Source organism: Calypte anna, chromosome 6 (assembly GCF_003957555.1).
Source record: "Calypte anna isolate BGI_N300 chromosome 6, bCalAnn1_v1.p, whole genome shotgun sequence".
Classification (NCBI taxonomy): Eukaryota; Metazoa; Chordata; class Aves; order Apodiformes; family Trochilidae; genus Calypte; species Calypte anna.
In genome coordinates, this window is record NC_044252.1 from 9,495,482 (window position 1) to 9,521,487 (window position 26,006).

The window sequence follows — 26,006 nt, forward strand, 5'->3', positions numbered from 1 at the left end:
CCCTGCATCAAGGTCTCACACTATAAATATTTCTATTAGTGTAGCAAAGCCATTCTAATAAAATGTTCCTTTCATCCTTGCCCTTTTTACCCTAGCTAACGAAACAAATTAAATCTCCAAGTAGACCCATATTTATAGGATGATATGAAAGTTTCTAAACAATTTTAGAAGCACCGTCAGAAGTTACATTAATAAAACTAAGTCCAGAACCTGCCATGCAATACACACTATTCTCACTCAAGTGGTGTTAAAAGATGTGTCTCCTGAAAGTAGGTTGTTTTCTGTTTAAAGGCAAATACATCTAGAGAGAACAGGGTCTATCAAGACTAAAACCTCATAGGCTGTTTTCAAGTCAAATTCTGTGGGTTCAAGTCAAACAGAGCCAAGTAAATAAAAGTTCCCTGTGTAGAAGTATTATTTCCAGCTATTTTTAAAATGTATTGGTACAGAGAGGTAGTGCTAATTAATTATATTGCATGAAAATGTCAGCATTATCAGTAAATCTGGCAAAGTCTGACTGAGGGTGGCAAGGCCCTGGAACAGGCTGTTCTCCTTCTCTGGAGATATTCAAAACCTGCTCTGATGAAGTCCTGTGTAATGTGCTCTAGGTGATCCTGATTTACTAGATGATCTCTAGAGGTCCCTTCCAACTCTGACGGTTCTGTGATTCTGTCATGAACACAAATACTTCTGTTGAGAAGCTTACACAAGGGAAGCAAGTAGATAATGTTCTGCTGTTGGCTATATCCTGCAGATCCTGGAGCTTTCTTATCACTCTGGGGTTTCCAAAAAACTTTTCTCTTTAGTCATCTTTTTTATTTTAAGTGAGCATCTCAGGTTTCCTTCCAAAAACCCTTAATAGCTCCTTTACTGCCAACTGATAAAAATATCTGCAAGGTACGACTTTGCTCTATCATCCGTCCAACACTGAGACACATGTCACAATATTTCCTTCTCTTCCTACCTTTCATTTAACTTTTTTCTGTAAGATATGTACTTGAGGCCTGATGGATCAAGCACAGACTACAGCAATAAGGAGCAAACTTGCACAGCTTGAACACCAAAATACACCGTCAGACATTAAAGAAAAAATGAAGTTATTAAAACAATGGCAATTAAGCAATGGCAGTAGCTTTAATTAGTGTAATTTTGAAAAATGTATCACAGTTTAGTTTAATGAAGAGTTTTTTAACTCAAATGGAACATTAGGAATTCTCCTATGTACCACTGAGGAGCCCACATTTCAGGCAGGAAAGCCATTACTGTGGATGTCTTCTGTACCAAGTGACCTAAATTCTTAAGAGCTCATCCTGAGTATGTTATTACTTTTGATACCAAACAGTGTAAGATTCAGACAGTTGATATCAGAAGATGTACAGATTTAAATAAACAAAAATAAATGTATTCTTTGCTCAGCGATTAACATTATCATCAAAAATAGGACAAAGATACATAAGAAATGCCTTAAAAAGAAAAAACAATTTAGTGTTTGTCATTCAAATGCCTGCAAAGCCACAGTGTCACTGCACTGAGGTCCAGGCATGTACCTCATGTCTGGGTGTATAGAGTAGCAAGAAAACTTGTGATCAGGGTTGCTTTAAGGTTATTAATGCTGAAGTTCTTTCAGCAGTTTAACACAGAAAAGTAAATGTAGGGTCACAAAATTTCCAAGGAAATACCACTACTCTAAAGTACTCTGTGATAAAGAGGTGCTACCATGTTCACTAAGTTGCTGTAGGTTTGCTAACATGCATGCATAGGGTTCCCTGGTCTATTACTCTGACCTGAGATACCATCTGTGTATCAGGTGACTATATTTTGTGATGCATTCCTCCCTGACAAAGTGCCCTAGAAACAGATCTTTTGGACATATTTATAGCCAGCAAAAGCACAAAGCCTGCAGCCAATAACTGTGGCAGAGACAGAGTAGGAAAAGCTAACAGCCAGACACATGCATCTTACACGCAGCACACATCTGTTGATCTCATTTTGACAGTCTGTTGAGGTGTTGGATTTTCCAGGTAGGAAAAAAAAAAAAAAAAGCTATCTTCCTGTGTAACCTGTGTAACTTTCAATAGAAGCAGTTCAGAAGATGTTACATCATTATGACATCAAATCACAGAATTCATCCTGTGTTCCCTGCCTGGAGTAAGGAAAATTGAACATGCATTGCTGAAGGAAGTGGCACTGCTAGGCACAAATACATGTATAAAAACACTGATGGTCCCACTGGCAAGGATCCTGCTGGTTGCATAACTCAGTATCTAGGCTGTGTAATATCAGGGTTTACCAAACAGAAGAATTTATGCTTCCTCCCAGATGAATTTACCCAGACAAGAGATTCAGCAAGCTGCTATGTAACGGACAGCCTGATTCATCCTGCCTTTGGCTGATTAAACTCAGAGGCTGATGTAAATTATTCCATGGAGAAAGTCATTCAGATTTGGTCTGAGCTGCTGCATCCATGGTAATGCACCAGGACACGGAAATTTTAACTTTGCTCCAACCAGGTTATGAGGCACAGTATGGCCTGGACTCAGACTTCCCTGTTGCACAGGGGAAACCACAAAACAAAAACAATGGAGAGAATATCTCAACTTCTTGGGGAATTCTTAGAAACTCTCCTCTAATACTCAATGTGTCATGCTGGCAGTCAGGTTCAATAAAGGCTGGTTTCAATCCTTCCTCATTTGACTCTTCTAAGACTCCCAAGTCTCCCTGTGATCTTGGGGAGAGCTTACCCTAAAGGAGAGCTCCTGTACATGCTGTGGTGCTACTGCAACACCTCCATGTACAGATAAGTAATTCTTATTTTTCTAGTGGCATTTTGTAATACAAAACAGGTCAATGGTGCACATATTGAACAATGATCTTTAGTAATTATTCAGGACAGTCCTTCTTATTTGATCAAATGCCATCCCAGATGCTAAATCAATGCCATCTACTTTGATGGTAATCACAAAACCAGACAGAATCACAAAATAATGTATGATGTTCTCAGACTTAAGAGCCTTCCTCTCCTCAGAAATTTCCATCATACCAAAAAAACTAAACGAAGGCTTAGGAGCAGGAAGTGTCAAAGTAACTTTAGTTTCTCAGCCCTGAATATAATTTCTTGTTCCCAGTGGCAACAGCTGCAGATTTTATTTTTGCATTTTAAAAACGAACAAAAGCAACAAACTTACTACTACGCAATGTTCTCACCCTGGCTGGCTGTTGCAAACTAAGGTTATTGGAGGTTTACAGCATTTCACCTGAAAACAACAACCTAATGATAAACATTCAATTGCTGAAGAGAGAATCCAATCTGCCATTGTCATATTGTTGCCAAAACTGTGTGCATAAGCTGTACTAAAACTGAAGAATTTATACTAGACAAGATTTTACAGAGTAAAAAAATCAAGGCTCAAAATGCTTGAGTCCTGTTCTTTGGACCCTTTCCCCCATGAAAGCATCCTCCAAGATCAGCAGACCCCTGTGCAGGAATACTTGCCACTGCTGAGAGGTGCCTCTGTGAAAACAGAAGCAGTAAATCTTTGTTTCATTATAATCCACTTTACTCTATTCCGGGACATAAACAACAGATCCAGTCCACAGTTCTTTAATTCCCAAGTAAAGATTTCTGACTGAATTTTTATTCAACTTCAAAGCAGATTTCTTGCTTCCATGTCTCAACAAACTCTTGAGCAGTTAGATTTGAAAACTTGAAGCAAGTCTATCAAGCACAATGCTGAGGAACTCACAAAAAAAGCATACAGCACCCTACTGTCTCCAGCATTAGCTTTTAGAAAGACTTCCCACACTAATCATGTCAAGTGATTCTGCTTTTGCTTTATTAGTCATTGCACAAATGTCTGGAAGATACATCAACTGGTCAGTGCCTAGAAACCTATACTTTACAAGGCCAAATTACTCCCAAGGGTGGAAAAACAAGGAGAGCAGCTGGAGTCCTCTCCATGCAGATAAAACAAGTGAACATAATCCCTTGGCAGACTTTGTCTATAGACCAGACAAAGGTTGCTTAGTGCAATACCTATTGATGGCACCTACCAAAGCTGTCCAAGGATGCAGGTAACAAAGCTCACAGATGCATCCCCTGACCTGTGTGGGCAACTTCATACTCAGTAATATAACTGGTCCCTTAAAAACTCTTCTGGTTGGGACTGCATCACCCTGTCTCTAGCAGTATCGAAACCACAGTGTGCTAAAACCACGATTTCTTTCTCTCAGATCCTTTCTTCTCCCTTTCCAATAGATACTGGTCCCTTAAAAACTCTTTTGGTTGGGACTGCATCACCCTGCCTCTAGCAGTATCGAAACCACAGTGTGCTAAAACCGCAATTTCTTTCTCTCAGATCCTTTCTTCTCCCTTTCCAATAGATACTGTTCCCTTAAAAACTCTTTTGGTTGGGACTGCATCACCCTGCCTCTAGCAGTATCGAAACCACAGTGTGTTAAACCCACAATTTCTGTCTCTCAGATCCTTTCTTCTCCCTTTCCAATAGCTAAGAGAGTAGCGAGAATCTCTGCAAGCATAGCTGGGGACTGCAGATTGTCATCCCCTGGAATACAAAGCACATGGTGGCAGAGAAGCAGAACATACCTGATCCTTTGCTGGTACCAGCAGTTCTTCAATCATCATGCTGTCTCGGGCATAAGAACTTCTGTTCAGCGTGTAGGACCTATCCGAACTGAAGGAGCGGAGGCTGTTGTATTTACCATTTATCATAGAAAGTGCAGATGATAATGAGATGAACAAAAAATAAAAATAAAAAAATTAATACATGCAACTTCCAGGGACAGAATAAGAAGGCAAATTATACATATCTGTGAAATAAATACAAAGGGAAGAAAATGGAAACTCAAGTGTTTTACTATAGTTAAATATCTGCTTCCCGACAATATAGATAAGCGAAAACACAAGAGATTTTTAGTGCTTTGGCAGTAATGCCATGGCTTTAGAATAAATCCAGAACAGTGTATTCAAGTATTGAGATGATTTGATAAATGTCTTCATGCCCTAATCCTGAAAGGAGACCCATGAGGGCAGTTCCAGAGGAGCTGTGGGTAGGTTACAGTGCCTGCCCATATGGCTCAGATTGCTGAAGCAGTTTTAATTAAGAGCAAATTTTATGTGTTATCATTCTCTTTGTGGCTGAACCACTTCTGACTTCATTATAAACACCCTAGTTAGTTAGAAAAAAATGATAATTTTGAAAAGACAGAAGAAAGAAAATAAATTTGCTTACTGAATATTAAATACAGATTCCAAAGCTTTGGGGATTATTTTGTGCATGTTAGACTATTTAAAAATACTGATGATCACTCTGAATGTGTTGGAATTGAATCAATGTAGGAGTGTTACACTTAACCCTGGAAGATACATTATGGTATGTGCTAAAAACATGCTGCAGGCCTAGACATGCTTGCTACGTGACAAAAAATAAAGTAATAAAAAATGTGAATTAATAAAAAGCAACATCCGACAACATATTACACTTTTGAACTAGGAACTTTTCAGACTCAAACTCTACAACTTTCATGCATATTGTAGTTGTTAATCGAACTTTTCCAGTCCCTTGGCACACTTTCCTCCTTGGGCTGGAAGCAGAACTGGGATGTTAATTACACACTCTAGACACATATGAAGCATATTTATGCCATTTAAATGATAAACAGCATAAAGAAATCAAGTTACATTTGTTATAACAGAGGGGTATTTTCTAAGGCTGAGCCCACCCTCTCACCCCAAAATAAAAGCATGTCACTTTCCAATGCTGAATCAAATGGTGATGAGCAATGGCAGCAGCAGAAAAATGTAACACGATGCCATGCCTTCTTACCTGACTTTTGGACTAAAGCAATTTACGGTGGAAAAGAAACAGGAGAAATAGAAAGCAAAGAATCAGACGGGAAAGCAAGATGTTATGGCTGGATGGCTTATATATTTAATGTGTTTATTTCTTAATGTTACACTCAGAATCAGTAGTAAGATACACATGCAGAATACATTTTGCTAAATAAAATATTTTGCAGGAAAAACACTGTATTTGACTTCTCTGAGCATAACATGTGCAATGTAAAAAAATGGAGTTACGCAGCAACAAATAGTAATGGCACTGCTAAAATCAGAAGCATGAGAATATCAGATTTCTCTCAAAGAAAAGATAAAAGATTAAGTTGAAACCTCAGATCTCCCTAACAGATCTTGACTGTGAAATTCTGCTCAGTGAGAATTTAGACATGTGAGGGAAGAGGACTCTGATGAGTAAAAGGTGTCCTGTCAATCAGTGCCCAGCTCTGTACCAGTGCTCTCCCTCTCCACTGTCACCACAGTACTTCAGACCTGGCCACACCAGATAGTGCTGTACAATGACCCTGCTTGTGCCAGCCTGTGTTTAAAAGCAGCATGTCAGCTTTCAGCTTGGCTAATTAAGCTCACATAGACAAAAGATTCTTCCTTTAGATCTCTTTTCAACAATTTCTAGCTAATGGATTATTTAAATGCATTTTAGCATTCTTTGTGAATATAGTATCATGTAAATACTTATTAAATTACACGAAAATTGTAAATGAAGCAAAACGTGGTTGGGCACGACTAAAAATTTGCCATTTTGCCCTGCATAGCTGACTTTCTAATATGACGATAACAAACAAGACTGAAGGGTAGACATCTAAACTTTACCTTACGGGAGTTCCCATTCACTTGTCAGACAATGAACTCTTTTTAAAAAGCAGATCTTTAAACTACAGCATAGGAAAAAGTCCTCAGGGCTCCAGCTTATAAGGTTTAATTATTAGCTTCAGGACTACTCAACTGTCAGTAAATACTCTGCAAATCCACAGCTATGGGAGTAATCTCTGCTCATACAGCTTTAATCGTTTTGAGCAATGCACAGTGCAGGCTTTAACAAGATTCAAAAACGAAATCTAAAACGTTGATCTAGAAATACCGGAGTTGAAATCAACATTAGTCAGATATTAAATTGTTTAGAGTATTTTATAAGGCTCAAAGAAATTTTGGCCTGTTTACTGTAGCACATAAGCTGCTCCCTGTCAAATGAAACCCTACCATAATTTTAGGGTATACCTTCTTTTTTAGTTTTAGGAGTATTTTTTTTTTTTTAGTATTAGTGATCTCGGTTGAAATACTGACTAACACCTTTACAGAAATAAAAGCACTAAAACAGCAAAGTGATTGTCATTCAGTTTTTCTGGCATTTACAATCTTCAGCTAAATTTGTCCATTAAGGAATATTCTAATGTGATTATCAATCTGGCCAGAGGCAGTGAAACGAAACTGGTTTTGGCTGGCTGTTCTAGGTCAGTTTCTAAACCACTTGCAAACTGCCAGCAAAGAGGTGCCTTGAAGATGTCCACAGCACGAGCAGACACCAGAAAAAGTGAATGGTTACTTTTCTGTATCATTGCCATAAGAAGCCAACATGAATAAAGAATATGAAACAAAACTGCAATGAACATATGCTTTAAAGGCACAAAATTATCATAACACGGAAATACACCCCCTCTACTTCGTTTCGAAACAGATACCAGCTTTGTGTAAAAAAGCACCCTTGGTTTGTAAAGAAACTTGTAACTGTGGTAGCACCCAAACACAAGAAATGGGAAAGACAATACCTGGCGGAGCGGGCTCCCAGGCTGAAGCCCATGTATCCTTCAGCTGGCAAAGAATCATCTCCCAACTCTTTCAGATCCTGGGGTCCGAGGTACTTGTCCGTATCACCTGTCATTGCATCCTCACCTGCCAGTACAAAAGCCAGGCTGAAATCAGAGCCTACGAGTATTGTAAATGTTTGTGTGCTTAGTAAGTCATAACGCCCTCCTCTGTGTGCCAATAAGGAATCAATCCCCACACCCCCACTTTCCCTAAGGCTCTTTAAACGTAGGGCATCAGCTTTCCAGCCTCTGAACGGGCCTGAGAAAATTATTTTATAGGGGGCAAATAGAAGAAGCAAAAGTCCACCTTGACGTAAATCTAATAAAGTTATATGAAGATGACTTTTGCCCAATCATTTAAGCAAGCTAAAAGCTTCTGTACTTTGTACCAGCGCACTCTCTTTTGCTTTCCTTACCAAAAAGCCCGAGCTGAAAACCTAGTTAGGCTATTCTGTATGAAAAACAAAACAAAACAAAACAAAACAACAATACTTGGTTGTGAGAGAGAGCCTGGTAGTCCACCAGTACTGAAAGGAGCAGCAAGCTTGAACGGACGCTAAGAAACAGAAGAGGGCCGCCTTACTCCCAGGTATTTCTCAATAACTTTTGCAGACGCTTGGTTTGTTTATTTGTTTGGTTTTTTCTAATATAATATTTGTGGGGTTTTTTTCCATGCAATGTTTCACGCTCCCAGGTTGATTTCCCGAATGCCCGCGGTTCGGGAAGCCCCTTCGCGCCCAGGCGGCGGGGGCGGGAAGCGCTGCCGGAGCCCGAGCCCTGGGAGCAGGACAAAGCCCGGCGCCGGGGGCCGGCAGCGGGGCCCACCAGAGACGCACCAGAGACCCCCGGGAAACGCAAGACGTGGGATAAGAAGACACCGACAGAGAAGCAGATGATTAGTTGTTTGGGTTTTTTTAGAAAAACATGAAAAGACGGAAAGTTAAATCCTCGGAGAGAGGGCAGATGCCGCAAAGGGTTAACGGAGCAGCTCAGCCTCGCTGGGAGCAATTTGCATACCATTACATCATGCAAAACTACATTCCTGCATTGACAGAGCAAGTCCAAAATATGCTTTTTGCGGTTGTAGGATTTTTTCCTCCCCCCCCCCGTTCCCTCAGCTTCACTGAGAGCTCCCCGTAAGCTCATGCCTTGCCTTCATTCACGCTTGCCTCCTTGTTGTGAACCCGTTTTAGGTGTGTAAAGTTTCACAACAGAGAAGTTTAACAGCGTGACCTGTAAAGCAAGTGAGTCCGCAACCCCAGCTATACGTTTCCCACTTTCATTTAAGGAGTTTAGACCAATTTCCATTCACTTAACTCAGGAAACCACAGGCGAGCTCTGGGTTTACACTAATAATCAATTCTAAAAATACCTAAATTCAAATCTAAAAATACCCCTTCAGCTACTGCTTTGCAAACGGCAAACAAAGAGACCAACTTTCTCCTCCAGCCCAGCAACAACCAGTATTTTTAAGTAACAGTTTAGAAGCTAAATGCTTATAGTATACCAGAAAGCATTCAGAAAACCAGAAACAGAAACATTATATATGAAGTTAAACTTGAAAAAGTCTTACTGTTTTGGAAAGCCATTTTCACCAGTCTGGTCTATAAGAATTTTTTCCCTGATGTTTCCAAGAATTCCTATTAGTCCTATTAGTCCTTAAGCAGTGATTTAGAGTTAATCTCCAAACCAGCACAAGCAAACTAATCCCTGTGGGTCATATTCGCTTTCCACACAACAACTGAGATCTTCTTAACATCTTGATCTCTTCGTATGTATTTTAGGACATGTGCATCTTTGTCCTTTCAACTCAGCTCAAACTTCTTTGCAAATTTGAAACAAAATGAAAAATAACGACTACAGCTTTTTTGTAAAAAAACAAAAAAGAAAAAGAAAAAAACAACCAACAAAACAAAACTAAAAATCCCCTTTTAATCACTCTGCAGACATCCTTTTAAAGCTTCTGCTGATTGGATTACAGCCTCCCTTGGCAAGCCTCTTGAATGGTGACATAAATGCAGGCACTCCAGTTATTTGTATGTAAATAGGGGTGCTGCGAGGGTGTAGTTTTTCTGTAACTTGATACCGGGGCTGAGCCTGGAGTCCGGGGCTTGGGGGAAAGCGCTGAGCTCCGCCCGCCCCCGCCTGGGATGGGGCCGAGCACCTCCCCCAGCCCCGCGGCCACCCCCGAGGACCGGCAGGAGGGGGGGGGACAGGCGCAGCGGGAGCCCCAGCTGCAACCCGGGTGCCAACGGGGGGGGGGTCTGGGTGCTGCCTCCACTCCCTGTCCTGGGCTGCTTATGTCCAGAGAGAAAGTTCAGGGCCTGTTTGGGAAAAAAAGGATTGGAGCTCGGGAGGGGGCGAAGCAGCCCAGAGATGGTCAGATACGGGCAACTTCAAGGACTATCAACTGGACTGGTAGTTGGGAAACTCATTTGGAAACTGTCCCTTACAGTACCTTTAGACGAGCGCTGCCCCCCTGGAAGGAACAGAAGAGGCATTTTTCTTCAGCGGAGTCATATGTCAAATCAAGGTGGAGAATGATAAAAAGCTATTCCAGTTGAGCTACAAAATACATTAGATGTTATCCTGCTCTGCAGCTAATCCAGCCAGAGCAGGATTACTCTGATGAAATGCTCTCATCAAAGGAAAAGCTGCATCTAGGAGTGGTAATTTCAAAGAATTCCAGACATTGTTTTGTGATCGTGGGAGGCTGGAGAAAAAAGGGTGGTGCACGTTTCAGCAATCCCGCTCTGTTTAATTTGCTGCCACAGCCTAATCCTTTTCGTTTCAGGTAAGGAGCAGTGTTTACTCACAGTACACAGTATTCCTGCAGAGAAATGTCCCAGGGAAAAATGGTCAAAATTTATCTAAGGATAGAGAAATGCCCAACAAGTAATACACTAAGGAAAAAACACCAAAGAAAGAATACTGCATTGCTTTGCTGGAATTGCCATCCTTCCCGTCATATGTTATGTGTTGAAACAGTGGGCAAACATAGCTACCACAAGAGTAGGAAATGGTGTAAAATTCAGGAAAGAATAGCAGCAATGGATCCCTGTTACACCGTGTCTCCAACAGCAGACACACTTCATAGAAGAATATAAGAACATGAAACAGTGGAAGTCCTCCAAAACATTTTTCTATCTGGCAGTGACCTGAGCACGCATTTTCTAAAGCCTGAAGAAGTTTGTATAGTCAGAAACAGGTAATTTTTCCCCCTCTCTTTTAAATTTGTCCAACTTCGTTTTGAACTTGTGTAAACTTTTTGGATTTGCTGCACCAAAGATGTGTGTGCTAAGGGGTCACAGGATTCAATAACTGTTGCAGTAAGAGGAATTCAAGCTGCATCTTCCTCCTGCTGTTTTCACTGATGCCCCCTGTGCTTGTACCTCTGGAGAGGAAGAAAGCAGTACTGCTCTCTTTGTCCCTCTTTATTTCATACATTCTATCCTGTCCCTCATTCAGCTTTATATTTTTCTGGGATATGCAGACCAACTCAATTTACTCTTTTCTCCCCCAGAAGCTTTTCTATACCTCTCATCACCTTTGCCACCATTTCCCGTGTTTCCCATTTTTTCTGGGTCCCTCAACATGTCTCCTACAGCTAGGAATTCCAAAAGTGCAAGGTAGGTGCTCTTTATTTAAAGGCCAGTGGGAAATACAAGGTGTCTGGCAGCAGAAGAGAAGACACTGGATGCATTGGGAAAGTCCCAAACAAAATTTAATCATAGACTGGGATCCACATAGGCATTTGTCACTGGTCTTGCTAAAGATCCCGAAAGCTTTCACCACTCCCTTGTCACAGCCTGTCTGGAGCTGCCTGATGGCAGAAGAGATACAGCCACAGGGAAGACCACAATGCTTCCAGCTGTAGCCAAGGTTTTGGTTTCGTACAAGTTTGAAGAAAAGCCAATATCAAACCACTGAAACTTTTATGAATCTGCAAAATTTTATGGAAACAAAGAAACTCAGAAAACTCTGAACATAAAAATATAATCAACCAACCCCTCCTAAAATGGTCAATAACACTTTCATCCAAGGGGATGCCCAGACTTGTCTTAAATGCATTTAGGCTGCTGTACCTCAGCATCTACTCAGGGATCAGGCTGCATGCACTCATGTCCTTCTAGGACATCTGTCTAATCTGCCAGGGATTCATTAGCATGATACTTGCCCCTACTAAGAGGGATCTCCATTAAATGAGCTTAAAACAGTGTCCTTATTTACACCCAAAAGTTTGTTATCTACTGAAAACCAAATAAAAAAAAATTTAAAAATCAACTACAAGCGTTTCTTGACAATAGAAGTCTAAATCCTCAGCACCTGACCTGTCTTTTAGTTTAGATTTTTTTTTTCTCTCTCTATTGCCCACATAGTCTCACCCCTCTTTGTATCAGCTTCCACTGCTTGCTGTCCCTGTGCCTCTGGGACAGCCACAGTAGGTTTGGGGGAGGCTGTTGTGACAGAGCTCATTGCTGGGCTGTGCCAGTCCCAGCAGGGCTTCAGCTTTCTCCCCCGGTTCAGAGCTCTTGCACTCAGCTGAGCATTTGTGGAGGTTGTCTCCAGACCTCCTGCAGATAACTTGGGTTATGCTTCAGCTCAGCTGATTCCTGGCTCCCCAGCCAGCCCTATGGCCATGGGGCACACCACTGGGGCTCCAAGCAGCTGCACAAGGTGTGAGGTGCAAACTCACATTTGGAGATGGCAAGAGGAAAGACCTGGTTCCTGTAGTCTGAGGTTGCACATTTATAAGATTTGCAAACCCTTTAAAAGCAGATCAGATGTTTAGTGTGCATTTTTTTTGTTTTGTTTGTTTTTTTTTTTTTTTTTTTTTTTTTTTGTTTTCCCCTGGACTGTAGCAATTTCCCAGCACCTAACCTCATTTGGGTGGAATTGCCAGAGCTGTCTAGGAAAAGATCTCCTCTCAGCCACTCTGACTCCAAACCAAACTGTGCTGGCAAGGAAGAGAAATCACACAATTTCACAACTTCCATATAAATACTTATATAGTGGGCACAGCAAGACATAAACACAAGGAAACAGTTTCCTGACCTTTGTCTGAGTTCTTAGACTACTTTCTAAGCCTTCCATTTTTCTTATGAGAGTAACCTTGAGGACTGTGGGATAGAGAGAAATCATTGAACCAGTTTCTCTCACTGAAGAATTTTGACTGATGACATGAACATTAACCAAGCGAGGGATACCTTGGATTTTGGTACATTTGTGCTCATCTCCCAGTTAATGGAAATCAGCAACGTGGCTATGAGATTTGTCCAAGTGCATTACTGTCTTGAACATATTTATTTGTACTGGTAGAAGGCAATGCACTGCATGTAAATACCTTATCAGCACTGAGGAGTTGTGGGGATGAGCACTGGTATTTTGCCTTTACAGATGTGCAAGTCAGGAAGGACAACAGACCAGTGGTTATTACCTCACAGCCTGTAATTCATTGCGTGCCTTGCACACCGGAATGCTTCAGCATAGATTTATAAAATACCTATCAGGTGATTTGTCAGCTTCCTTTCAGTGTTAGGTTTGAAAATGACCCTGTTTTGCATAAACGAGTCTTTTAGTTCCCCTAGTAACAACTAGGGTTGTTATGGGTGCAGAGCAGTCTCTAGACAGGGAATCAGTCATATTATTTTTTTTTTTTTTTGTTAAACTGACTATAAAAACCTTTTGCAGATCTCACACACTCCTGTAGGCTTTACATTTGGCCATAACAAATTATCCTGTATATTTAATGACACATTTTACATTTTGGTTCAAATAATCAGATGCCATATAGGAGTATTTCTCTGTTCCTTGCCCTGTGCTGTGCAGAGGGATATGGCAATAGCTACTGCTCTATCAACCAACACTATTATGCATCAGTGTTCCAGTCCATTAAAACTACAGTATTTTGAGCAGTACAACAGCCTAAGAGAGTTATTTATAAAACACAGGTGTCAAGTAAGAGCACTATCCACTTGGAACTGCAGCAAGGGGAACATAATGACAAACTGAAAACAAACCAAAAGCCTCAATGCATGAATTAAACCAGAGCTGCACACAATGAACATAGCTAAATAGCTTTTACATCTCACTGCTTAAATGCCGTAAAAATTAAAAGCAAATGTATCAAGAGGGAAGAAAAAGAAAGATTAACTAAAAAAGCCTGAGAAAAATTAGCCTGTCACTTCTTTTCCTCCTAGAAAAGAAAAATTGCTGCTCTAATGCAAGAGAATTAGGACGCACACAAACAGAAAAGCCTTCAGGACACTCTCATCCTTTTCTTCAACCCAAGAACTTCCTCTTTCTGAATGTCACCTGGGAACCAAATCCCTCCATGGCCTGCAGTTGCTGGTGAAACTTGCACAGACTCCTGTACACCCAAACCAGGAAAAGTGTGACCTAACAGGGGATGCTGGTATAAAGGAGGGAAGCAGTTCCCGAAAGAGTTTTAAATACTTGGGGACCACACAAGCCTTGCCAAGCCTGTCCAGTGCCAAAGAGAACTGGGATGAGAAGGTGGCTACTGCAAATAGCTCAGGACACTTCAAAGAGGCACTGGAAACAGAGGGCTTTATTGCCACTCTCACAGATTTCAGGTTGATAAAGATGAAACCTCAGCTACAAAGTTCTTCCTTAATACTATCAACACCAGTATGTTTCAGCCCGATACACCATCTTCTTTATTCAGGACAAAAGTGTTCTGATGTGGCTTTGCTAAACATCATGACTGAAATCCCATGTATTTTTAAAAATCAAAGAAACAAACAAAAACCAAACACCACCCTGAAAATAGTTCTTTCTAGGCTGAGTCCACTACCAATATAAATCAACCATTTTGGGACCTAATCCACATCAGAATTTAAAATAACAACAAAAAAACTATTTTATCTCACTGTTTACTTTCAATATCAGTTATTTCTTCCAAAAGGTTTTGATATTTGACCTTTTTCCCCAATATTTAATTTTTCAGTTCCAATAATAAAGCAATTCTTCACTTTTTAGAAGCAGAAACAAGAAAAGAACTGTTCCAGGAAACCAGAGGTAATTTGATTAAAAAATTAGAGTGAAAGATTCAGAAAAAAAGTAGAGAATTATCATCAGTAGCTCAAAGAATTTTTGAAAGCATTCTTAATTGGAAAGCAGAAATTGTTAGTGGGATAAGAACATTATCTGAAAGGATTAATTTTCAGATATATTAAATAAAAGGAAGAAGCTTAAGTTAAAAATCACTGCAGTACAAAGATGCACAAATACCTTCTTCAACATCTGACAAATATTCAGCATCACTGAGTATTTCAGGGGCATTGGCTTTACGAACTGCATGATTGAAATAAACAAAATAATTAAATAAAAGCAAAGACTATCAACGTGTCAACAAACCATTGTAAAGTAATAACAAATGTGTGCTAAGACCAACTAATACTGTTTTCTTTTTAGTTTTAAAACAAACAAACAAACAAACAAAAACCCCAACAAAAATATTTTAAACCAATGGAAGACTGAAAAATAAGCAAGGTTTTCTATTTAGTACCTTCATCATCAGACATATCAAGAACTTCATTCATGGTTTCTGGTACATTCATTTTGTGCTTTTCTGTAACAGTCTGGCAAACAAAAAAAAATTATTTCAGAGTGAAGGCATGATTTTTCTTATAGTCATTTTAAAATCAAATGAATGCAAGATAGGACAAATTTTATCTGCAGTTAGCAAAACAGGATTTAGGTGTTTTTACTCTCCTTCTCATGGAGGCATTGAACTATACATTTAAAAACTATGAAATAATACAGAAAGAGGCAATAGTATATGTGTGCTTTAAACTGTATTTTAATTTTCACAGCAGAAAAAGCATGAGCTGAAAGCCTAGAAGATGGTGATACCAAAAGAAGAAACAAGTACACTGAGAAGAGTTTCATGTCAAGGATTTTAATAAGAACTCTTTAAATAGTCCTCTAAGTTTTGAGCAGGAACATAGAATCTCTATACTAAACTTTCTGAGGGAGGTATTTCTGCTTTTTCATTAGAAAGATGCTGCCATTTGGGAGCAGGCTCAATCTGTGTGAATTGTTTCAGAGGCACCTGAGCATGAATTGTGTGGTTTTCCCACAAATGAGAACAATTGTAACCACGTGCCCACTAAATGATACCCCCTAAAGAATTTGTGCATGAAAAAACACTCAGAAGTGGTTGGTTGATTTTAATACTGATCTTCATATTGATTCAGACTCAAAGACCAATTAAAAAAAATTAGAAGCAGAAAAAAAAATGTCATGAATGCCTGAAATATGATGCTTGAATACCTGAATGACACACACATGAACACTTCACTCCCAGCTGAGGGACACCATAACAAGCACTGGTAAAGTTTTAGGTCATGCAGGAGACCCTGCAGAGTTACCAGTCAAGGAGTGCTGTAGATTTAAACAACCAAACCAAACAAAAACAAACAAACAAAAAACCCCAAAAAACCCCAAACAAAACAACCAGCCCCCCCAAAACACACTCCCATCTTTACTGGGTTTTTATAATATATTAATTTTAGTCACCATTACTTCTCATTCTTCATATACCAATACAAAATCATTAGGAAGTCCAAGAGGACAAAACAGCTTTTCCACTTCCATTTATTTAAAAATATTACAGTTTTTCCCTGGCCTCATAAATACTTATTTGGCAGTTCATGTTTCTTGGGCTACTGCCATGTCTTCATATAGGCAGAAAAGCTCCTGCATGCTCAAACATTAAAAAACTTACATAAATCCTCACACTTGTTTCATTTTGTGGGAATTATTTGCAAAGCTTTTTAACACACTACTGTTAAAATAACAAAATCACAGGACATTTTTTTTTCAGGCATTACTGGATTTTTTTTATTGGTGTTTGAGTCTGCATTGTAGTACAATTAGCTGTGTCCATCTCTGGTTTTGTTAAATTTACCTTTGGGATTTGTTTAGCCACAAGTTTCAAAAAGTAAGCCTCAACAGTCAAACTGAGTTTTTTTAAGACCCTCTTTTGTAAATAATATTTCATTGTTTTCAGATTTCACTCCCAAATCTGACAATTGCACACCTGTGACTGATAAGCAGCATATTCTGATTTTAATGGAAATTATTTCTAGACTTCTCTTGAGAGTAGATATTTGGGATAGCATAAACTTTTCAGCATCTAACATATCTTCTAACACAATTCACAGCCTGACCTACCCTTTCTCTACTCCTCTTCATCTGTAGAGCATAACTCCTCCAGGTACTTGGCTGAGAATGACCTTGTGATATTGGGAGTTCTTAGCATAAATATGTGGCTTTATTTTTCCTGCAGCTACGTAGTTGTATACCAGGCAATCGTTCAAGTTTATGCTACCCCACATAATCTTCTCCACCAAATATTTCAGGTTGTGGAAAAATATTTTGGAATTTTTCTAGGTAAATGTGTTTCTGAGAAAACCTAGAGATAAGCTGTGAAAAAAAATTCTAGGTGGTGGATTTTCCGTAAGCTCCTGAATTATAGACCACAGCCTAGAAAGTCACAGAGAGAAAAGGCAGATGCAGTAGCAGAGCTAAAATCTGCTTGTCATCCCAAATGCTCATCATGTTGCAACCACCTGCTTGCACTGATAGACCACACAAATGGGCGATGACAAAACACGAACACACATTAAGTGTTTTCCATCTCTGGTAGGTCTAAAAATACTTATGTAGACATACTTCTTTTTTTTATTATTATTATTTTAATCAGAAGAAAATGCTGTAGAAAGGAAAAAAGCAAATTTGGAGCCAATGCTCTGAATTTATATTCTGAGGACCCAATTTTGGTTTTCCTATGATGGTGGTACATTGGAGGCTCCTTGGTCACATGCCTTTTTGCTTCATAGAGCTATTTGGCAAAACAGGAATAAACAAAGTACCTTTCCGAGAAATATTTTTTATTCTATGAATCACCATTTTTCTGAGAGCATTTGAGCATTGCTAATACCTTTATTCTCTCCTGGCTAATGCTGCAATAAGTCTTTCTGGGATGCAAGACAAGACAATTTGGAGTTCATCATCTGTATTGCAAGAGCTGATGGTGGCTGCTTGCAGAAGACAGCTTTAAGAAGCAGAAGAAACTATGCAATCTTTTAAGTGAATTCCAACCATTTTTTGGATTGGAATAGGTTCTCTTAGGCCTAATACCAACCATTATGTATCAGTCATTTGGCAAACCCTCTCAAAAGTCAGGAGTACAGGTGACTGCAGGAATGTCTTCTTTTTTTTCTTTTTAACTACAAACCAGCCTGTGTTTGTGTGGTTTGTGTCCTAAACCAGATTTGCAGAAAAGCATGGCAGCTATGACCAGTAAGTTACACTGTCCATTTTCTGCTTGGTTGGTACTCTTCCTGAATACAGCCTAATAACATGTATTGCCTTAAAAATATGTTGCTCATATTTAACTTTGTATACTCTTTATTGTGCTAAAAGGAAAGGGGTTGAAATTTAACTGGATTCTCTGTAGACATGTAACTAAACAAAGCTGAATACAGTGGCTTAGGAAAAATTATTCCATTCACTACTGAACTAAGCTGTACTTACAATTGTAGTCATGGTCTCTTCTGTCACCACCTTCAATGTGTCAACAACTGAAATGTAGCCAAGTCGTTTAGCAATGGCCAGGGCAGTGTTTCCATTCTAGCAATTCAAACATTTTTTAAAAAAGTTGAATGTTAGCAAGGCTGAGTGTAGAAACTGGTAATTAACTGTAGAAAAATGCACAATACAGGTCAAATAAATATTTGCATGTTGGTGATGGAAAGTAGTTTTTTGGAACTATACAGCCATAAGTTTTTAGCTCTTCACAGAAATGAGAAGAAAGTGAAAAGATTTTCAGATGTCCTCTGTTCTAGTTTCGGAAGAGATGACGGCACAGAGGAACCGGTGCAATGGGAATATGTTTCCTCTGCTCTTTTCCTCTCCCACCACATTTTCCCCCACATTTCCCACAGCTCAAATGCTTTGTGCAGTGTGGGCCTGGGAGTGCAGCCCCTGCACTTACCACAGTGAGCTCGTTGGGCGCCGCGCCGTGCTGGAGCAGAACGTTGATGATGTGAGTGTGGCCCTGCTGCGCGGCCTGGTGCAGCGGCGTGTACCCGTTCTGCAGGCAGAGGGAAAGGGAGAGGCTGCAGCAGGCAGGGCTCAGAAGCCACCTCTGCAGAAACGAGAGAGGCCGAAGTGGAAAACTCACCTTCGTTTTGGCATTAACTTTTGCAGAATGTTGCAGAAGGAAGTTCACTATTTTTATGTTTCCGTAGTGGCAGCCGACGTGCAGAGGGGTGTATCCCATCTAGAAGGAAGGTAAGAAGTTAGTAAATGTGACCATTCCCACACATCCCCTGACAAAAAAACCCCCAACAAATCAACAACCAACCAACCAAAGAGAAAAACCTAGACATGAAACAGCAAAAATCCTGTTCAGCTTCATTTCTCTGGCGTATGTGAAAAATACTCCAATCTTGGAAAAAACCCACACTTCTCATGATTTCATGTCCTGTTCTTTGTGAAACTCTCCAAATCTAATCTTCAAAACATGCAATGTTGATTTAAGATTTGGCCTCTTCTCCAACGACCAGATTATCGTGTCACTGTGGCAGAGCCCACAGTTTTAAACAAATATGTGTGTAGTATCTACAGCACATATTTGTGCACAGCACATGTTTGGTGCTCCTACAGTGTGATAAATAAGTAAATAAGTAAGTCATACATACAGATCTTTTATAACAACAGCTTTCTAAAAACCAGGCATACTCAGCTGTGGTGCAATTTGCAGCCCATCCATTCTTACTGAAACACCCAGAAGGTAAATCTAAAACAATGCAACTGATCTGGCAGCTCTGCCAGAATCACAGTCCTAAAGAAACTGGAACACCAGCTGGTGAATTGATGCTTGTTAGAGAGGTCTAATTTTTCACGTGTTTGGCCTTGTGTTATGCAAACTGGAAGAAAGAGTTTTTCTTGGCAACAGCAAAGATGAGAAAGTTGAATGTATTGGTTTGTACCTATTACTTATTTTTTTATTACTAGTGGACAGACTAAAAATATTTGTGAATATTGGGACTCCTTCATTGAATGGTCTAAGCACAACTAAATGGCTTTTTATAGCAAAGCATGCACATTTTGGGAATTTTTCTAAAACCAGTTAGTACAAGAAGATTGCCACTTAAAAGCATGACAAGATTTTAAAAAATTACTACTACTTTTCAAAAACTACTCCTTGTAGCAAAGCAGGAATTATTAGGCTGATTCTGAACTTGCTCATGTTGAAACCTGTTAATTGTAATAATCATTTTAAACAAGAGTTAACATTTAATATACAATGCAACAAAACAAAGAGGACCAAAGATTGCTCTTGCTGCTCATTTTGTACCTCTTAGTATATGATAATACTGTTAGCAGTTTTGAAAAATTGGGACTTGAGATGCTTAACATATTAGAAATTATTATGTTTTCTGCCTCGTTTTCCCTTCATGAAAACACTCTCTCTGGTTCTTTAATAAACAATTCATCTAGAGCTGTGCAAAGGACAGTTCAGGAGATGGTTACCTCAGGGGCACACCTGCTACTTCTCTCCATGGCATGCAGAGAGCCATTTTCCCCAAACTTCTCCCCCTACCTCACACTAATAGCTTGATGGATTTCCAGAAGATGATTTGCTGGGCTCACAGAGATGGCTTAATGGGCTCCCCCCTCTCTTGAGTTCTTTTTATTCCTTTGCCCTTTAAGCATTGGGTTTCATGGGCCCACTTGAAGGACTCTGTGGTGCCAGAAGGGTCACCCTAGCCAGTGTTCACATGGGGCTTGACCATTTTGCAAGCAGGAGAAAACTACACTTCCAGAATAAAACATCCCTTTGCTATACTCTGGGACTTACAATGCGGTATTGACCTCATGCTCCATCACCTGGTTTTATGGAACAATTAATGCTAGGCTGTGAAAATAATATCTGATATGAGGAACAAAAATATACTAAAAATATGGTAAAATATACTGCAAACATGCACTGCTGTTATAGGAATTCTGCTTTCAGATAAAAGGTAAACAGTGAGGCTGTCAGATATTGGTATTTCTAGTAGCAGAAAGGTAAATTATAATATATATGGGGAAACATGGCCACAGAGCATGTCTTGGACATGTTAAACAACTCGGTCAAAAGCACAGAGGGGGCAAGTCTAAAGTCAGCCTGGGTTTCAGAAGTCAGCACTACCCACATATGCAAACCATGAGGTCAAAGCTGCTCAGAAGAAAAGTAAACCTCAGATGTGAACTGTTTCCACCCAAAAGAAGTTTCAAGTGTCCATGAGTTTAGGTACACCATTTGCTTCACACCACTTTGTCTCTGATACTCTAATACTATTGCACATAAGATTACCTAATTTCAGTGTATTAACATGCTTGGAGATGGTAGTTTTGCCAGTTGCTTTAAATTAGGGTGTGTATTTTCTCTTCAGTTAATTATATACCTTTTGCCATCTAAAGAAACTACTAGTTTTGACAACCAGCATGAGTTAATCATTGCAAGAGACAGCATTGGATCTAAATTCCATAGGCATCAGCAGAATGAAATTTTCCATTGACTTACACGATCATTGGATCAGATGTCAGATGACTGCAATAAACATGAACAATTCCTGCCAAATAGTTGCACACAGTGGTAAAAGCCTGAGCAATAGCTAAAATACAGTTATCATGAACTGAAAGCTGGGACCTCATCTTACTGTTAGATTTGGCCTAATAGCTTCCTATCTGTGCCCAGCATCTGAACCTGACAGGGGTCCCTAAGCTGGCCAGAGTCTTGAGCTTTCAGCAGAATGCTGAGCATACTCACACAGCCATGGATTTCAAACTCAGCTTCTGTGGTCCCTGCTCCTATGTGTCCAAATATACTCAAAACATGACCAAAACGCAGTTTTAACATCAGTTAAAATAGTGCTGTAAAACCTTGTCATAGAAGAACTTATTTCCCTTCTCTCCCTTTAAAATACAGGCCTCTTAACATGTTGACCTGCAAGGTCAACAAAAATCAGGCATCATAAAAACAACAGGGAAGATGAAATCCAAAGGCAAGGGTCACCTGCTGGGAACCCCCTGCTGATAAGACATTAAAATCTGGAGAGTATCAGAGAGCCGAGATCAGCTGATCTCAACTTTCCTTTTGAAGTGATCTGTAAAGGCCCCTCTGTCCAGCCTGTAGTAGTGCATACTGAAGAAGGAGCTCTGAAACCCCCAATATTTACTGGAGTACAACATCAATTTCCATCTACAAGTGGAATATACAAAGTTTTACACCTGATACCTTCATAAATGGCTAGAGGAAAAAATTGCTAATGCTCTTTAGCAGCCTGCTGTTTAAAACAGAGTAATTGAAAACTTCTCTTTTCCCTCAAAATGCATGGTAAAAATCATGGCATTTCTCAATGACACTATTCTTCCTGCTCCTCGTATCCCAGAGCTGAAGCTGAAGGAAGATCTTTCTGAAGCTCTTGGAACTGCTGGCCTGGTCAGGTATGGCAGCTGGAGGTTTATGCACCAAAAGGCAGCTTCTCTGCTGCCTGTCATCACCCATGTTCTGGGTAGTGATGTGGGCACATGCTAGCCTGGTGGCAAAATACCAGTTTCCTGTCTGAACTCTCTGGAGGGGCCTGGAAGCTCTCCTTTTAAGTTTGCCATTCCCTGTGGTCATCTCATGTCATGTCAAGTCTTATGATGCAGCCCCTAGTGCAGCAGAGTCACTGACAGCAGAGTGGCAGAGATCTGAGACAGCAGGTCACATCTCACTGAGTGTGTCAGAGCTCATCAGCCACCAGAGGACATCTTTCATGTGTAAAGTCAGCAATGGTTGTAGTGAAGGCATCGATCAAATCAAACTCATTAGCAAAACGCTTTTTTAATGCCTGAGAGGGGGAAGGGATATCCTTTGCTTCTCAGCTACAGTTCAGACACCTGCATTCAACTGTTTCTAGCTCAGGAAAACATCACACATCTAATGCCCCAACAGCATAATGGAAAACAGATACTGGTTATCTTTTCTGGAGCACTCCAACTGAAAGGTTGTGCAAATACACAACTACATTAATTATACAAGCAGTAATTCTCATGGCTATTTGAGCTTGCAGCTTTCATTCTCTATAGAAATTTGTCCAGGAGGATAAAATATTTGCTTCTAAAGCTGCTAATAATTAAAAAAAAACCCAACACACACATAAAGAAACCCCAAAACAACAACCAAACAAATCCAGCCCCAAAACTATATAGCTGTCTTTGCAGCATTTTAGGTTCACAGTTACATTTACTGGCAAAGTGTCAAGAGCTTAGAAGTAATCCCAATACTAAAAAGAAGTTGCTTCCAAGAAAATCAGGGCTTTTGTTTAATACAGCTCTAATGTCTATCACCTTCTGGCAGTCAGCTGCCAAGCTGCTTCTGGCTGTTTTAAAGAATGAGCAGCAATACAGGAGTTAACAGCTGAGAAGGGTTTATCAAAAGCCACAAGAATAAGTGCCAAAAAGCCCCAGAAATACTGAGGTTTTTTCAGTTCTAATGGACAAACACAAAGCATCTCTCATTCTCTTGCTCTTCAATTTTTGTTGGAAATTATCACAAACCCTTGTATACCACACCAGTAAATTACTTTAATATCCTCCACTGGTAATAACCATAAATCTCAACAGCTTCGATTGCTGCATCTTTCTAATCATGCTGACTCTCAAGCTGCTCTGTTTTTGTTTTTCTGCTGTAAATGTCAGGCAATACAGCTACAGTACTATTGTAGATAAGGCTAGAAAATTCTCAATATCCAAAGATCATAAAGGCATCCATGATTGAATGAAACAGGAAACCTACATTGCTGTACACACTTCACTGCTTTGCTGAATCAGAGCCTAACATGATGCAGTATCTTCCAAAGGTTCATTATTGCACATCATTGGGTTGGAAATTTCCACTTGACTGTCTTGATAACAACTGAAGACGTACCAAGAGCCAAGGAGGAAGAGGAAAGGTACCATGGAGAGACACTGAGGATATCTGTATACAATTGTTCTGCATGAAAGTGACTCTTCTCTATAATGCTTCCCACCCCCCCTGCCACCTTCCTATCTCTTTCTGCATCCGAAAATTAGACATTCCAATAGAAAAACTGGATTACAGGGCTGTAGCACTCAGGCTGCTATGGGGCTCCAGTCAGAAACAGAGAGGCAGACCTGAATAAATTTCCCTGAATAAATCTGAAAAGAACTCTCAGTTACCATTATCTCCTACAAATACTACAGTGTTAGGAACAAAAGACAGTTTAATACTGGCTTTATTTTCTAGGCAGTTGTCAACCAGAGACCGTGAGACCATCAGTTCTCCCAGCAGAGGCCAGACACCAAGTGCAGTAAAGCAACTGTTTGATTAAAATGACCCGCACTGAGATCAAAGCTGCAAACCCCGCTCTTCATCCTTGACTGAACCATTCCTCTTATCAGTTTTCCTTTTCCAGTCCCTCACAGTAATGCTGTATCCTGGCTAACACTATCCAATGGGATAAAGAGTTCTAAAATGATGTGTGGAGACCTGCTGAGCCATGAAACAATATTTACTTATGCCAACTCTCAGCACAAAAGTCCTGCAACAAAAGCAACATCACATGTACCACTACAGCTTTACACATTTGACCACCAGAGTAAGAGTATCTGCTCAGTCATGGCTTCAGGTTGACTTTTAACTTCAAATAATATGTCTAAGATGTGTTCCTTGTGTTATGCATGATACTGCACAGTACAGTGTTTCAGCATTGAAAATTCTTTAATATAGTGAATTTCAGGTATAAAAATGTAACATAAGAGTGGACAAAAACTGTTGTCTTTGCAGTGGGACCCTGACATGCCTTCTATGAACACTACATTCAGTTTTTAAAGCTTTCTAAACATGAAGGGCTCTGGAAGAGCTCTGAAGCTTCACCACCTGAAGTGTATCCTACTATGCTATTTTTTCACCATCTTATTATTTGCTTCTTGCATACTATGATCAGGTGCTTTTTGCAGTTGATCTGTTGGGAGCTCAGTCAGTCTAACATGGCTAGGCCTAAAACCACATATCAAAATTCTGTCTTCAAGTGGCAGGGGCAACTTTGCAGCCTTTCAGGTACTAGTTCTGGCACACTAAACCAGTGTTTACTCTGCAGTATCAGCTGAGATGGACTCCTGCAGCTCTGGGATTAGAAGCTATTTCGTTAAATGATGCAGCAGAACCAGAAGGGCCCCATAACAACATCAATAAATGAACTTCAAAACTAGCAGCTATTCTTCCTTTCATACCTTTGTCTACAGCAGGGTTCAGGAAACAAATTACTAGCAGGGAAACCAGTGCAAGAATGAATGAAAGTTGCAGTGTTTCAAGTCTGAGAGTAATTTTGCTCCTAAGTTTTAGTGCCAGAACTGATCTTAACAAAATATTTTCTGTAAAGTTAGATTTTTTTCTTCCTTGTTATAGCTTCAGGATATAAAATACGTTTCTTTCCAATTTTCTCCTCTAATCAAGAAACCCCAGTCATATGTGTCCCTCAGAACCTGAGCAGGAATAAGAACTCCCATGTATCAGACTTGCAAACTCTAGATGTTTCCACAGGGAGTGTAAGTTATATTTAAATTATGATTAAAGAACTTGTACCAGAGGTGGAAGATGATAGTGCATTGGTCTCTACCCAAGAAGTTGAATGACCTGCTGAAATATTGAGTGTTCTTCCTCTATTGACAGTTACTGTGCTGGAATGACATAACTGATTCTTACTTAATCTGGTAAAATTATTAATATGATAAGAGAGAATTTAAACAAAGGAAAAAAAAGTACTCAATAGCCATCTAGACTACAATAACTGAGATAACACAAGTGTGTGGATGTGAAATGGATAGAAGAAAACAGGCTAGTGGTGAAGCTCTGGTAGCAGAGATCCCCATTATAATGCCAGTCTAAGCTGTGCACTTCAATGAATTTTAAGGCACAGATGGCCACATTTCTACCACTGGATGTCCAAAGTAAGGAATCTGAACTGGACATACTGGATGGTATTGTGCAAACATCCAAGTGTAGCAACAGTGCTTCTGAAGCCAACTCAGCTGTTGCTGTATCTTGCTTCCCAGGGCCTCTGGTTTTAGAGGCAGTGTGCACAGACCTTTTATTCCCATAGAACAGTTAATCCATCTAAATAAGAGAGCTTTTTAACTACTGAGCTGCTGTTTTACAAGTCAATCACCTACACTTTACCTACATAGAACATGAGGTCAAGGTATGGTAGTTGTTAACAGCATAACACTTTTCCTTCATT

At 39.8% G+C, this 26,006-nt stretch overlaps 1 protein-coding gene across 2 annotated transcripts in view; it reads right to left on the bottom strand.

Moving 5' to 3' along the window:
- ANK3 (ankyrin 3) overlaps positions 1–26,006 on the bottom strand; it is a 356,895-nt gene that overhangs the window by 65,033 nt on the left and 265,856 nt on the right. For both annotated transcript variants that reach the window (XM_030453513.1, XM_030453512.1), the window contains exons 20-26: positions 18,893–18,991; positions 18,704–18,802; positions 18,244–18,339; positions 15,209–15,281; positions 14,932–14,994; positions 7,639–7,762; positions 4,604–4,706 (exon numbers count right to left, since the gene is read on the bottom strand). In XM_030453513.1, coding sequence (XP_030309373.1) covers positions 4,604–4,706; positions 7,639–7,762; positions 14,932–14,994; positions 15,209–15,281; positions 18,244–18,339; positions 18,704–18,802; positions 18,893–18,991 — 657 coding nt within the window. The remainder of the gene's footprint in view (positions 1–4,603; positions 4,707–7,638; positions 7,763–14,931; positions 14,995–15,208; positions 15,282–18,243; positions 18,340–18,703; positions 18,803–18,892; positions 18,992–26,006) is intronic.